We start from the raw sequence: 13,044 nt of genomic DNA, 5'->3' as shown, positions 1-13,044 counted from the left end.
GTAACAGAAGAAATTAGCCCCAGCAAGAACCATGGGAGAACATTCTAGAAAAAAAAAAGGGAACATCAACGGCCCCAGGTGAGAAATAATTTGGCATGTCTGAGGAGCAGAAAGAAGGCCAATAAGGAGGGGTAATCTGGCAAAGAAGAGCGGTAGCAAAGAGGAGGGGTAGCAGTATCCAATCATGTAGGGGCACGCACCGGCCATGATAAAGGCGTTGGATTTTATGCTTTGAATAATAGACGGAGGAGCGATGGCCTATTTTTATTTTTATTTTTTTAACAAACTTGGGCTGCAGGGTGGAGAACTGCTGCGGAGGGACGAGGGGAAGCCAGAAAGGGGGCAACGCCACTCAGGAACTGGGAGGTGATGACAGCTCTCGCGGAACTGTGGCCTCGGGAGTAAAAACCCGTGGACGGATTCCGGCGCAGTTCCGAGGCTGAACTGCCTGGACTTGTTGACAAATCTGGACGAGTCAACAAGTGAAAGGGATTTCCTTAAAGTGGGCGAAAAGACATTTGTCGCGATGGGGGGGAAACCGGGAATGGGCTACGTTTCAAGAGGAATCCGAGCTCTTTGCTTTGCTCGTGACATAGTTAAGAAGCCTATCTCTCCGACATCCACGTGGGGAAAAGCTACTTGGACCAGAGTCTGGGACTCGCTCAAACTCCGCCTCAGTGGTTACTCTGCCAGCTGGCTCGCCGCAGGGGTCCACGTCCCGGCCAGCCTGTCTTCTGGGGACACAGATAACTGCGATGCCCTTTCCCACCCGGCAGCGATCCTCTGCCGAGAGGCTGGACCTCATCCTCCGGCAGGCGGGCAAGGGGAAGGCCCCGCAGGGCAGCTCGAGGTCGGGCTGGGCTGCGCGGGATCGCTCCAGCCGCAGAAGACAAAGTCACAGGGATGTCAGGGAGGCTGGAGACGGAGACCTAAACACCCGCTCCCCCAACACCGCCGCCCGCCTCCAGCCCCGCCTCGGGCCTCCTCCATCCCGGAGCCGCAGCATCCCAAGCCCGGCTCTCACCCGCCGCCTCCTCGCGCCGGGGCGCGTTCTTGCCCTTGGGCTTCTGATCGCTCAGCTCTCGTCCCGGCGGCTTCCCGCCCGCCCTGCGCTTCGGAGCCATGCTGCGGGGACGAATCTCCCGTGGCCGGCGAAGCCGCGGAGCGCTGGAAGATGAAAGGCGCGGAGCGCAGGCCGCGCCCATAGGCTGCAGCAGGTCTGGCCACGCCCCTCTGTTGTGGACCGGGAAGGAAGCCCCGCCCCATCTCCCAGCGACCAATGCGAGCCACCGGAAGCGAGAAGGGGGCGGAAAAAACAGACCTCGCTCGCCACTTTCGGCGCGCCGCGGCCCCGCGTTTCCGGTCCGCGGTCACGTGACGCGCGCCGCGTACTCTCGCGAGAGGCGGGAAAGGGCGCAGCGTTTGAAACATGGCGGACGACGTGGACCAGGTAAGTGTTCTAAGGAACTCGCGCCCAGACAAGTTCCCCGCTCCGGGCCCACCAGGGCTGCCCTCTGCAGTCTCACGGGGAGGTGGCCCGCCCTGCGTCCTCTCTCGGGCTCACTACTGCCCAATTTGCTTCTTCCAGGAACCGCAACCCTTTCTCATTTTTTTTTTTTTGGCAGTATTGGGAATGGAACCCAGGGGCAGTCTACCTCCGAGCCATGCCCCAGCCCTATTTTTAATTTTTTATTTTGAAACAGGGTCTCATTGAGTTATAAAGGGCCTCACTCACTAAGTAGCCGAGGCTGGCTGCGAACCCGGACCCTCCGGTCTCAGCCTCCCCAATGCTGGGATGCCTAGGTGCGCCACCACGCCACCCTTCCTCATTTTGAGCGGACGCCAAGATTTTTCTCAGGCCACCTGACAAGTTACCTATGGCGCTGGTTACTTACCCATCTCTTGAATTATAGCCGTGCCTGTAGAATGGAAATAGTTACCCCGCCCTGCCCCACGGAACTGTCGGGATTCCAGTTAGAATAGAAAGCATGATAAAGTACTCATGATTGAACACAGTAACCAGATATGCATTCAACAGATTCGCAGTGGTACCAACTTTGTGTGCCTCGGCCCTGTTTTAAGCGCCAGGTACACTGACATAAGTGATCCCTTTCCTTAACTGGAAACTTGATATCCTTGCGGAGGACAGATGAAAGGAGATATAAATATATGAGATATAAACCTCAGCATTCAGGAGGCTGAGACAGGAAGATCCGGGTTTGCGACCAGCCCCAGCTACCTAGTGAGGTCCTTTGCAACTCAGTGAGACCCTGTTTCAAAATAAAGAAGAAAAATAGGACTGGGGGTGTAGCTTGGACGTAGAATGCCTCTGGGTTTCACCCTCAGTACAGCAAAAAAAAAAAAAAAAAAAAAAAAAAAATATATATATATATATATATATACACACACACACACACATACATATATACATATATGTGTGTATAAATGTTTTTGTGTATACATATATGTATAAATATATGTGTAGAAATAATGTATATACATATATATGTATATATGAGGTATGAAGGAAATAAACAGGTATACACAGTAAGAGAGGCTATTTACCTCCTCTTCCCTCTTTCTCAGGTATTATTGTGAATTAAGCCACAGCTTCTTGCTTTCTATTAAAATCTCACCTCATCAAAGAAGATTTTCCTGGCCACCTAGCACTCCCCCCCACACTATTGTGCTTTATTTTTTCATATTAAATATTTTTTATATTAAATATGTGCTTTTTTTTTTTTTGGTGGTACTGGGGGTGGAGCCCAGGGCCTTTTCTACCTCTGGGCTATACTCCCAGACTTTTATACTTTATTTGGAAACAGTGTCTCACTAAGTTGCTGAGAACCTCACTAAGTAACTGAGGCTGGCTTGGAACCTGTGCAATCCTCCTGTCTCCGCCTCCCAAGCGCGGGGATTACAAGCCTGTGCCACCACGCCCGGCTAATGTGTGCTTTATTTTAATGTGTCTCTCCTACCTCCAGAATGTGAGCTTCATAGAAAGGGAATTTGTTTTGTTAGCTCTTTGTTCCTTAGTTTAGAAAAATGCTGGAAACACTCAACAAATATTTACTGAGTGATTGAACCAAAGGATCAGGGGCGGCATCTTTAAGCGTCAGTACTTAAAGCCATAGGATGGCTGGGCGTGGTGGCGCACGCTTGTAATCCCCGTGCTTGGGAGGCGGAGACAGGAGGATTGTGCAGGTTCGAAGCCAGCCACGCTGGCGTAAGAGACCCTGTTTCCAAAATATAAAATAGGTCTGGGAGTGTAGCCCGGAGGTAGAAGGGCTTCCAGGAACCCCAGTACCACCAAATAAATTAAATAAATAAAGCCATAGGATGAAAAGGGTGGACTTGGGCGTCCTTGTCTGAGGCTGTCATGTGTATATATTTATGGTATCGTAAGACATACATTTCTCCACACTAGAATGGGCTGCTCCCTGGTGAGGGCTGTGACTTCTGGATCACTGTAACCAGGGGTTGGTTATCTGGTCCTTAACAGACACACCTGTTGCACTGAGGCGGGGGAAGGTGCCAGTTGAAGTCAGGAGGGTTTCTCTTTCCTCTAGCCCTTTGAAGATGGAGAGCCCGCAACATTCATTCACCTTCCACTGGCCTTGTGTACTCACTGAAGAAACTTTTGAGACAATCTCAGTGAATCTTATTTTAAATTTTTTTTTCCTGTGTTTTAATCCTAAAGCTTTTTCTTTTTTCTTTTTTTTTTTTTGTGGTACTGGAGGTAGAACCTGGGGAGCCTTCTACCTCTAGGCTACACCCCCAGCCCTATTTCATTTTTTATTTGGAAACAAGGTCTCGCTAAGTTGCTGAGGCTGACCTCCAACCTATGATCCTCCTGTTTCAGCTTCCCAGTTATAAGCATGCACCACCATGCCTGGATGAACTTAACTCTTTTTGGGGGGTGGGGAGGGACTGGGAATGGAACCCAGGGGTATTCTACCTCTAAACTCTGCCCCTAGTCCTATTTTTGTTGTTGTTCTATATTTTGAAACAGGATCTCACTAAGTGGCAGAGGTCCTCGCTAAGTATGTGAGGCTGTCCACAAACTTGCGATCCTTCTGTCTCAGCCTCCCAAGCACTGGATTACAAGTGTGCACCACCATGTCTGGCTGTCCAGTAGTTCTTTATTAGTAGTAATGGAAACCATGTATAAGTATCTTGTGTTTACCAGGTAGTAAGACCCCTGAAGGAACATTCCTCAAGGAATTTGAGGATTAGAAAATAGCATAGTTGGTAGTCCAACTTGAGAAGTGTAAGATCAGAGTTAGGAATTGGACCCAGACTGCCTTACTCCAAGGCCAGTGCTTTCAGCCAGTAATGTCTACTACCCAGTAAATATTTATCTTACTGGCCAGTCAGTACCCTAAACCCAGCCTGCCCTGTGCTCAATTCATAGTTTCCCTTAGATCCTCGCCTCCGCTTTGTATGCTGATTAGAATTCACAGAAACATTAGAGGAGTGTTTTTCAAATGATATTTCAAATGAAGCTAAAGTTGCTGGACCAGAGTCCCTGTTCCTTCAAATTATGTTCCACGGTTTGGATTTTGAGTGAACAAAATACAGTCATAGTTATTTAGCTGTCTAATCCCTCACTGCATATGTGTTCTAACCCTCGTTTCTATAGCAGTTATACACAAAAGGTGTTCTAAGCCTTCATACGTACCGTTTAAGCCTCACAACAGTATTAGGTGTACATTACCATTTCCCCTATTTTACAAGTTAGAAGATGAGTCATACGTGAAGTGAGTTGCCACAGTCTCACAGCAGAGCAGTGATTCAGACACTACACTGCTGATCTGCGGCATTACCCATCCGATTTCTTTTTTCAGCAACAAACTACCAATACCGTAGAGGAGCCCCTGGATCTCATCAGGCTCAGCCTGGACGAGCGTATTTATGTGAAGATGAGGAATGACCGAGAGCTTCGAGGCAGATTACATGTGAGTGAGCATTATCAAATTACCTTCAGTCCTTCTTCCTTCCTGGCTTTACTCCTTTGAAACAGAAGAACTGTCCCGTGTAAGAGAAGGGTTTTTTATGCCCATACCAGTGGTATGGGAAGAAATATGCTTTATTATGAAAAAATTAAACAGCACTGAACTCCCTGCAGGAAAAGGTGAACCCCTGTTTCCTCTGTTGATAGGTAAGCACTGTTAACTTTGCGTCTTCAGATCCTAGCTGGAAATTACATGTACATCCGCTGCCCACAGCGCTGTGTGTGGTGCTGGGGTGGAACCCAGGGGCACTGTCCCTCTGAGCTGCACCTAGACTTATTCCATTTTTTATTTTGAAGCAGGGCCTCACTAAGTTGCTAAGGCTGTCCTCCAATCTGCGATCCTCCTGCCTCAGCCTCCTGAGTACTGGCATTACAGGCATGCACCACTCCACCTGGCATATAATTTTTTCTACATTAGGGAAGTCCTGGATAGCAACCTGATGACTAAAAAGGAATCCATAGAGTAGTAACATTTAGATTGTTTTCCATTTATCGCTACAATAAATAACGCTGCAGTAGGTATATATATATATATATCTTTGTATATATCTTCAGTTATTTCTATAGAGTTGGTCCTTTGAATTAATCCCATTTGTTTGTAAAGAGTATACTGAAGGTTTTGCCTCTCATTGATGACTTGTAGTAAATGTGACTTCTAAATGTGTTGCTTTATTACTCTTACTCTAACCTGATTACAAAGAGCTAATGTTTACTGAGCATTAACTACATGCTAGATATTATCACCCTAAATATCTTACATGTGGTGGCTACTGTTCTAAGTATTTCGTATGTGATGTCTCAGTTCACTGTTATTAACAGCCCTGGGATGGTAGATGCTACTGATCATCCCTCTTTGCAGTTGAGGTTCAGGCTCAGAAAGATGCAGTTGCTTGCCCGGGGCGGCAGAGCCAGAGTGTGACCCCAGGCAGCCTCACTCATCCCTGCTCTTAAGCACTGGGGCTGTACCTTCCACGAAACGCAAAGATATCCTCTGGGGCTTGGAACGGAATAGGGACCTAGGGAGACAGACGTGTTAATGTTACTGTCGCCCCAAGAGGAGAGAGACTCCAAGAAATGGGGCGTCCGCCTTGGGAGAAATAGGCTTGAGCTCATTTACACGAGTCTGCGGCACGTGGAGAGACACCCGAGACAGACGTGCGTCCCTGTGCTCTTGGAGGCTTCTTGAGTTTCCCGTGCAGACTTAGTGCCTCTATACTAAGTGGCCTCGGCTGTGTTTTGCTCATGTGTGCCCTGCCTGCCCATTTCCCATGTGGCTGGTAGGCTGTTTTTATCTTGATGGGAGCCAGCACCAGTGGAAGTCAGTTCTGAACAAGGCTCCGGAAGTTCGCCTTTTGGTTAGAACGCATGAACTTTGAAGGTTGCATTAGGTAAATGTCTGGTTACACTGTGTATTCACTGAGCCCACAGGTGCCAGGCACGTTTCGGGCCAGATAGGTTATAAGTGGGAGAAGTATTGCTCTCCCTAGCTTAGCTTTGTGGGGTCCTGTGCACACTGGGGCAGGGAGAGTCAGAGGACAGTGTCCTGGGCCATCAGAGGACTGCAGTGCCATCAGCTTAGCACCTAAACCAGTTTACGTCACTACTGTTTCTTGTCACGCTGTTACAAGTAGGATTGAAAGAATGATAAGACTGCCTTGATTAAAAAAGGGTGGGGGTATGGATACTTAAAAAATAATTTCAAATAATTTTCAGTAAATTCATTTTTGGCTCTTTATATAAACAGTGTTATTTTTGTCAGGTCAGGTAAGTTTCGTTGGAAATGACTTGTGAAGAAACAGTGTATTCCTGCTACAGGATTATATATCTTTGGGGGGGGGGGTCTTGGGATGGAGCCCAGGGGCATTCGACCTCCGAGCTACACCCCCTACGCTATTTTTTATTCTTTATTTTGAAACCGGATCTCATTGAGTTGCAAAGGGCCTCACTAAGCTGGCCACGAACCGTGATCCTCCTGTCTCGGCCTCCCGAATGCTGGGATGACAAGCGTGCGCCACCACGCCTGGCTCGGGATTATATTTTATGTGCATGTAAAAATTTATGGTGTACGTATTAAATATGTTCCTTGTAATTGGTCCATTTGCATATTGTAAGTTCTGTGCTTTCTTGCTTTTACTATTGTTGATTTCTTACCCTTCCACTCCAGGCTTATGATCAGCACTTAAATATGATACTGGGAGATGTGGAAGAAACTGTGACTACTATAGAAATTGATGAAGAGACCTATGAGGAGATCTATAAAGTAAGTCACCCATTCTGCCCATCGCTTCGGAAGGTCCTTTGTTGCCAGCATGCAGCTAACACCGAGGGAAGGCTTGCCTCTTGGGGTGCTGGTGGTGCTCAGGGTTGACCCCAGGGGCATTCTACCAGGAGCTACAGCCCCGGCCCTATCTTATTTGTTTATTTTGAAACAAGGTCTTGCTCAGTTTCCTTGGCTCTCACTAAGTTGCTATGGCTAGCCGCGCACCTGCCACCTCCTGTCTTAGCCTCCCACGTACCGGAATTGAAGGCATGTGCCGCCACATCGCGCATGTTTGTAACCTGGATACAGTTAAGGATGTTCCAGTTCTCTAGCGCTCGTTTTTATGCTCAGCATCTCTAAAACTTGGTTGCTTCTTAGAGCCAAGATGATAAGGGAAAATAGCGTCAGTGTAATTGGCAGCGTCTTTTTTAGTGTAGCAAAGCTTACAGATGACGTCTTCCATGTGATAAGATGTAGAATACGCAGTCGCACGTTCTGCTGCTTTCTTCATCTAATCAGAACGGACTGTGTGAACGTCTCGGCGCTCTCGTTTGCACTCCGCTGTGACGGGGGTGACTGTTGAGCCGTAGTGTGGCCATTCTTAGGAGCCCGCTAGCTCTCGCCTCCAGACTGCAGCGAGAGAGCAGTCAGCAAATTTGGCTCCCTGGAGAGTATCGTGTGTGCCCCTTTCTCTAAAGAAGGCCTGCCGTGGTAAGCAGCCTGCAGAGGCTTTTAGATGATAGGACAGTTTTTCCTTGGAGTGTAACTGTACTGACTATGGGCATAGAAAGGGCGGGTCGTGACATCACGGGAGGCGCTTCCGGCAGCTCATTCCGGCGTCATGGAGAGCAGCAGCCTCCGTCTTCCTGCTAGCTGTCTTTATATGTGTTCAGGGTAGGAAATCACCCCAAATGGATTCTCACCTGGGCCGTGGCTCTCTCTCCTCCAGTGGAGTAACCAGTGAACATCCGCACTACCAAAACAGTAAGGGGACCCATGGGCCGCAGATACTTTGTGGGTTTTTTTCCTCCTTAATTTACATAATTAACTCGTGTGTGTGTGTGTGTGTGTGTGTGTGTGTGTGTGTGTCTGTCTGTCTGTCTGTCTGTCTGTCTCGCACTGGGGATTGAACCCAGAGGCATTCTACCTTCCAGCTACAACCCCAGCTCAATTTTAATTACTTGGGAAAAGGGTCTCATTAGGTTAATGAGCATCCCACCACTTGCTGAGGCTGTCAAACCCGCGATCCTTCTGTCTCAGCCTTCCAAGTGCTGGGATTACAGGCATGTTTGGCCATGCTTAACTTTTTTTTTAATTGCAGTACGAGGGGTGGAACCCAGGGACATTCACCCTCCGAGCTACACCCCAGTCCTATTTTTTAGTCTTATTTATTTATTTGTTTATTTATTTATTTTGCGGGTCTGGGGATGGAACCCAGAGGCATTTGACCTCTGAGCTACACCCCCTGCCCAATTTTTTATTCTTTGTTTTGAAACAGGGTCTCACTAAGTAGCTGAGGCTGTCTGCGAACCACGATCTTCCTGTTTCAGCCTCCCGAATGCTGGGATTACAAGTGTGCGCCACCACACCTGGCTCAGTCTTTATTTTTTGAAACAGGGTCTCACTGAGTTGCAAAGGGCCTCGCTAAGTACCTGAGGCTGGCTGTGAACCACGATCCTCCTGTCTCCGCCTCCTGAATGCTGGGATTACAGGTGTGCACCACCACGCCCGGCTAATTAACTGTTGAATAATTCAGTTGACTGCTCATTTGTTAATGAGCAGGCAAAGAGCAGACAGCCTTGCTCAGTTATTATACTAGGGATGGAACCCGGGGGCATTCTGCCTCTGAGCTACACCCTAGTCCTATTTTTACTTTTTCATTTGAAACAGCCTTGCTAAGTAGCTGAGACTGGCCTGGAACCTGCGTCCTGTCTCCTCCTCCCAAGTGCGGGGTTGTGGGTGTGGCCAGCACGGAGCTCCTGGCTCCCGCTCCTTTGCAGTCGAGTGCCCCGTGCTCTGCTGACAGTGGCTGTGTGTCGGACCCCACGTCTTTCATCGTCCGTGTGTCCTACCTTCCCTCCCACGTGCTGCCTGGGTGCACCTCACGCTTTCTCTTGGGGGTGTCGCTCACACCCCCGTGGCCCCTCCCTACCTTCCGGCCTCATAGGCAGCCTCAGTGTCCCCTCCGCTTCCCTCAAATTAAGGTTGACTCTTTGCTTCAGTAAGCCGGTGTGGGTGGGGAGATCCTTAACCTGAGCTTTGCCTCGGGACTGAGATTCTTTAGCCGAGAAGTTTTACTGGGCCTTGTGCACCAACGCGTATTTAAGACTTAGCATTGCAAATGTGAGTTCTGAAACGCAGCTTGCTTTTCTAACCCTGTGAGTCCTGTTTCTTACCTGCGCTCACGCTTCTTGTCCTTCCCCGCCAAATGCCTCCCGCGGTCAACGCAGGACCTAGGAACCTTTGGCTGTCCCTCCACCCCCCAGAGCCTCGGGGTGGGGGGGGGTCTGCATCGCCTTCCAAGTTTTACCTGCTATTCTGCCACAGCATAACGAGGACGTCAAACGTGTCGTGTTTCCTGACTTCCTAGGGCCACGGGGCCGCTGCATGATGGCTGGGCACAGAAGCTGGTGTCCTGGCCACGTGCAGTCCTGGGTGGGCTTCAGGGCAGCGCACCAGGGACCTGGGCTTCTCTCGCAGCCCTCTCTGCCCTGAGTGCTCGGCGCTGTTGGGGTCCGCCCAGCGGTAGAAGAACCATCACAACTGGGCGCATGCAGGAGGCGTCTGGGTCAGGCTCACGGGCCCTGTTCACTTCCATTGGTCGAAACGCAGTCCCGCGGCTAGATCTGGTTGCGGGGAGTGGGAGAAGTATAGTCCTGCTGTGTGTCCGGGAAGGGGAGAGGGGTTTGAGAGGATGGCACCAGTGTAGCACAGGCGTCGAGATAGATGGGTTCTTTGTGTTACAAAGGTAAGTGGTCACGGTGTGATACAATTTTTTTGTGCTGTAATGAATGTACTTTTAAAAATTCCTCAATAGCCCGGCGTGGCAGCGCACGCTTATAATCCCAGCATTTCGGAGGCTGAGGCAGGAGGATCTGGGTTCACAGACAGCCTCAGCTACTTAGGCCCTTCGCAACTCAGTGGGAACCTGTTTCAAAATAAAGAATAAAAAATAGGACAGGGGGTGTAGCTTGGAGGTAGAATGCCCCTGGGTTCCATCCCCAGTACCGTGAAAAAAATAAATTAATTAATATAATAATAATAAATTCCACACACAAAAATACATACTTACATAAATGTGGGATTTTTTTTTTCTTTCTTTTCCAGTCCACAAAACGGAATATCCCAATGCTCTTTGTCCGGGGAGATGGTGTTGTGCTGGTTGCCCCTCCACTGAGAGTCGGCTGATCAGCAGCAAAGAATTCATTCTGCGGAAAGTAGGAGACTGTACAATTGCCTCTTTAAATGTGCGGGCATCCAAAAGGAAGCCTTGTACGTGCTTTGACATTAGAAGCGATCCACGAATTCTCCCACCCGGAAATGATTCATAAATAGCTTACAAGTTCGTAAGCTAAAGCGTGTTTTGTTTTTCCCCAGCCCTTCCAGTAGATGTGCTCATTGAGATGTTGAAGTTTTCTCCAGTGTTGTTGAGGACAAGCTCTGTTTAAATTAAATCTGGTGTTTCCTTTTTGATTTTTTTTAAGTGCAATCTCCTGTCTTGTGGATTCGTTGGACAAGTCTCTGGCATTTGCTTGGTACACATTGACAGCATACCTGCTATCCTCGGGGCGTCAAGTTGAGTGTCGCGAACTGGGGTGTGTCGGTGTGGTCTGTGGGGAGGCCTTAGGAGAGAGCTCAGGGGCAAAAAGAGCAGCACTGGGGGTTAGTGATGTATCTGCGTGTGTGCGTGTTTCTGTGTTTTACTGGGGATGGAACCCAGGGACATTCTGCCTCCAAGCTACACCCCCCCCAGCCCTGCCTTTTAGTCTTTACTTTGAAACAGGATCTCACTAAGTTGCAGAGGGCCTCGCTCACTAAGTAACCGAGGCTGGCAATGAACCTGTGATCCTACTGTCTTGGTCTCCCAAGTACTGGGATGATAAGCATGTGTCACCATGGCCAGTTGATGTATCCTTTTAAATATTGACGGAGAAGAACACAAGGCATAGTTTCTGCTACCAAGGCCACACTTTATTTTTGTGGTACTGGTCTTCTACCTCCGAGCTATGCACCCCTAGCCATATTTTTAGCCTTTATTTTGAAATAGGGTCTCACCGAGTTGCGAACTGTCTGCAAACCCGGATCCTCCTGCCTCAGCCTCCCAGGCGCTAGTGGTTCCAGAAGGTAACCGCTTTACAGCAGCCTGTGTGCCTTGGAAAGAATGGGGCTTGAAATTCTGCCAGGAGCGAGCGGCCGTTCCTTGGCACCACCCTTTCTGAGTAGAACTCTGGCCTAAACAATGACAACGATATCTGTTGGACAGCGTGCCCTAGGCAAAGCCCTTTGCATACGTACACATGCGCAATCCCCAAAAGTCCTGCAGGGTGTCAACAAACAAACTCAAGGAGCCGAAGTCGCCACTAGTGCAGGTGTTCTGCGTGCCTGGGGCGCCGCGGCCCTGCTCTGGGTGGGTAGTCAGCTCCGTGTCCACCGCAGCCGGGCACGGCCCGCCGTCTGGCCCTCCTGCTCGCCCACATCCCGCTGTCCTCTGCAGAAGTGCAGGTACCCTCAGTGGTTTCTAACTGCTTTGTACCTGGGCACTTTCTACTCCATTCTGGAACCAAGAGGTGTGAACACTTGTTTTGGATTTTTGGTTTTTGTTGTTTTTTTGCGGTACTAAGGATGGACGGGGGGGGGGGGGGGTTCTACCTCAGAGCGACACCCCCAGCCCTATTTTTTATTTATTTTGAAACAGGGTCTCAGTGAGTTCCAAAGGACCTCACTAAGTAGCTGAGGCTGGCATGAATCTCGATCCTCCTGTTTCAGCCTCCCAAATGATGGGTGTGCCACCACATCCAGCTGAAACCTGTTTATACCTATATTATATATATATATACTGTGTGTGTGTGTGTGTGTGTGTGTGTGTGTGTGTGTGTGTGTTCCTGGGGGTGGAACCCAGGGGCTTTTCTACCTCCGGGCTACACTCCCAGACCTATTTTTTATTTGGAAACAGGGTCTCACTAAGTTGCTGAGAGCCTCACTCAGTAGCTGAAGCTGGCTTCGAACCTGTGCAATCCTCCTGTCTCAGCCTCCCAAGCGTGGGGAGTACACGCGTGCGCCACCACGCCCAACTACCTATATGTTTTTAAAACGCCAATAGTTAACTTCCTTAAAGGAACCCCGAGGGAAGAGGAAGAGTGCCTGTTCCTTGAGGATCGCTCTAAGTCTGCTCGAACTTTGCCTTTGGTATTTTATCAGTAACAGATTTTTTAGATCACACCTCAAGTCTGTATGGTTTTTTTGTTTCTGTATTTTTCAGATCTGGAGATGGAACCCAGGGGCATTTGACCTCCGGGCTACACCCCCTGCCTTATTTTTTATTCTTTATTTTGAAACGGGGTCTCACTCAGTTGCAGAAAGCTTCACTAAGTAGCTGAGGATGTCTGCGAACCCCAATCCTCTGGTCTTAGCCTCCCGAATGCTGAGATTACAAGCGTGCCCCCACCACGCCCAGCTTGTATGGTTTGTTTTTATGTGTGCGCAGTACTGGGGATAGAGCCCAGGGGCATTCTACCTCTGAGCCACACCCCCAGCCTTATTTTTTATTCCA

At 49.1% G+C, this 13,044-nt stretch overlaps 1 protein-coding gene across 1 annotated transcript; it reads left to right on the top strand.

Moving 5' to 3' along the window:
• Positions 1–1,429: 1,429 nt before the first annotated feature.
• On the top strand, positions 1,430–10,737 carry LSM3 (LSM3 homolog, U6 small nuclear RNA and mRNA degradation associated; the record flags this gene model as incomplete). Its single annotated transcript, XM_080718123.1, has 4 exons — positions 1,430–1,450; positions 4,848–4,958; positions 7,179–7,274; positions 10,602–10,737. The coding sequence occupies 4 exons, from the start codon at positions 1,430–1,432 to the stop codon at positions 10,680–10,682; spliced, it is 309 nt and encodes a 102-aa protein (XP_080574249.1). The 3' UTR covers positions 10,683–10,737.
• Between the last annotated feature and the right edge of the window lie 2,307 nt (positions 10,738–13,044).

The sequence above is a fragment of the Muscardinus avellanarius genome (genome assembly GCF_963383645.1).
Source record: "Muscardinus avellanarius genome assembly, chromosome: 22".
Taxonomy (NCBI): domain Eukaryota; kingdom Metazoa; phylum Chordata; class Mammalia; order Rodentia; family Gliridae; genus Muscardinus; species Muscardinus avellanarius.
Note: the sequence above shows the minus strand (reverse complement) of the source record. Positions and strands in the feature narration are given on the sequence as shown.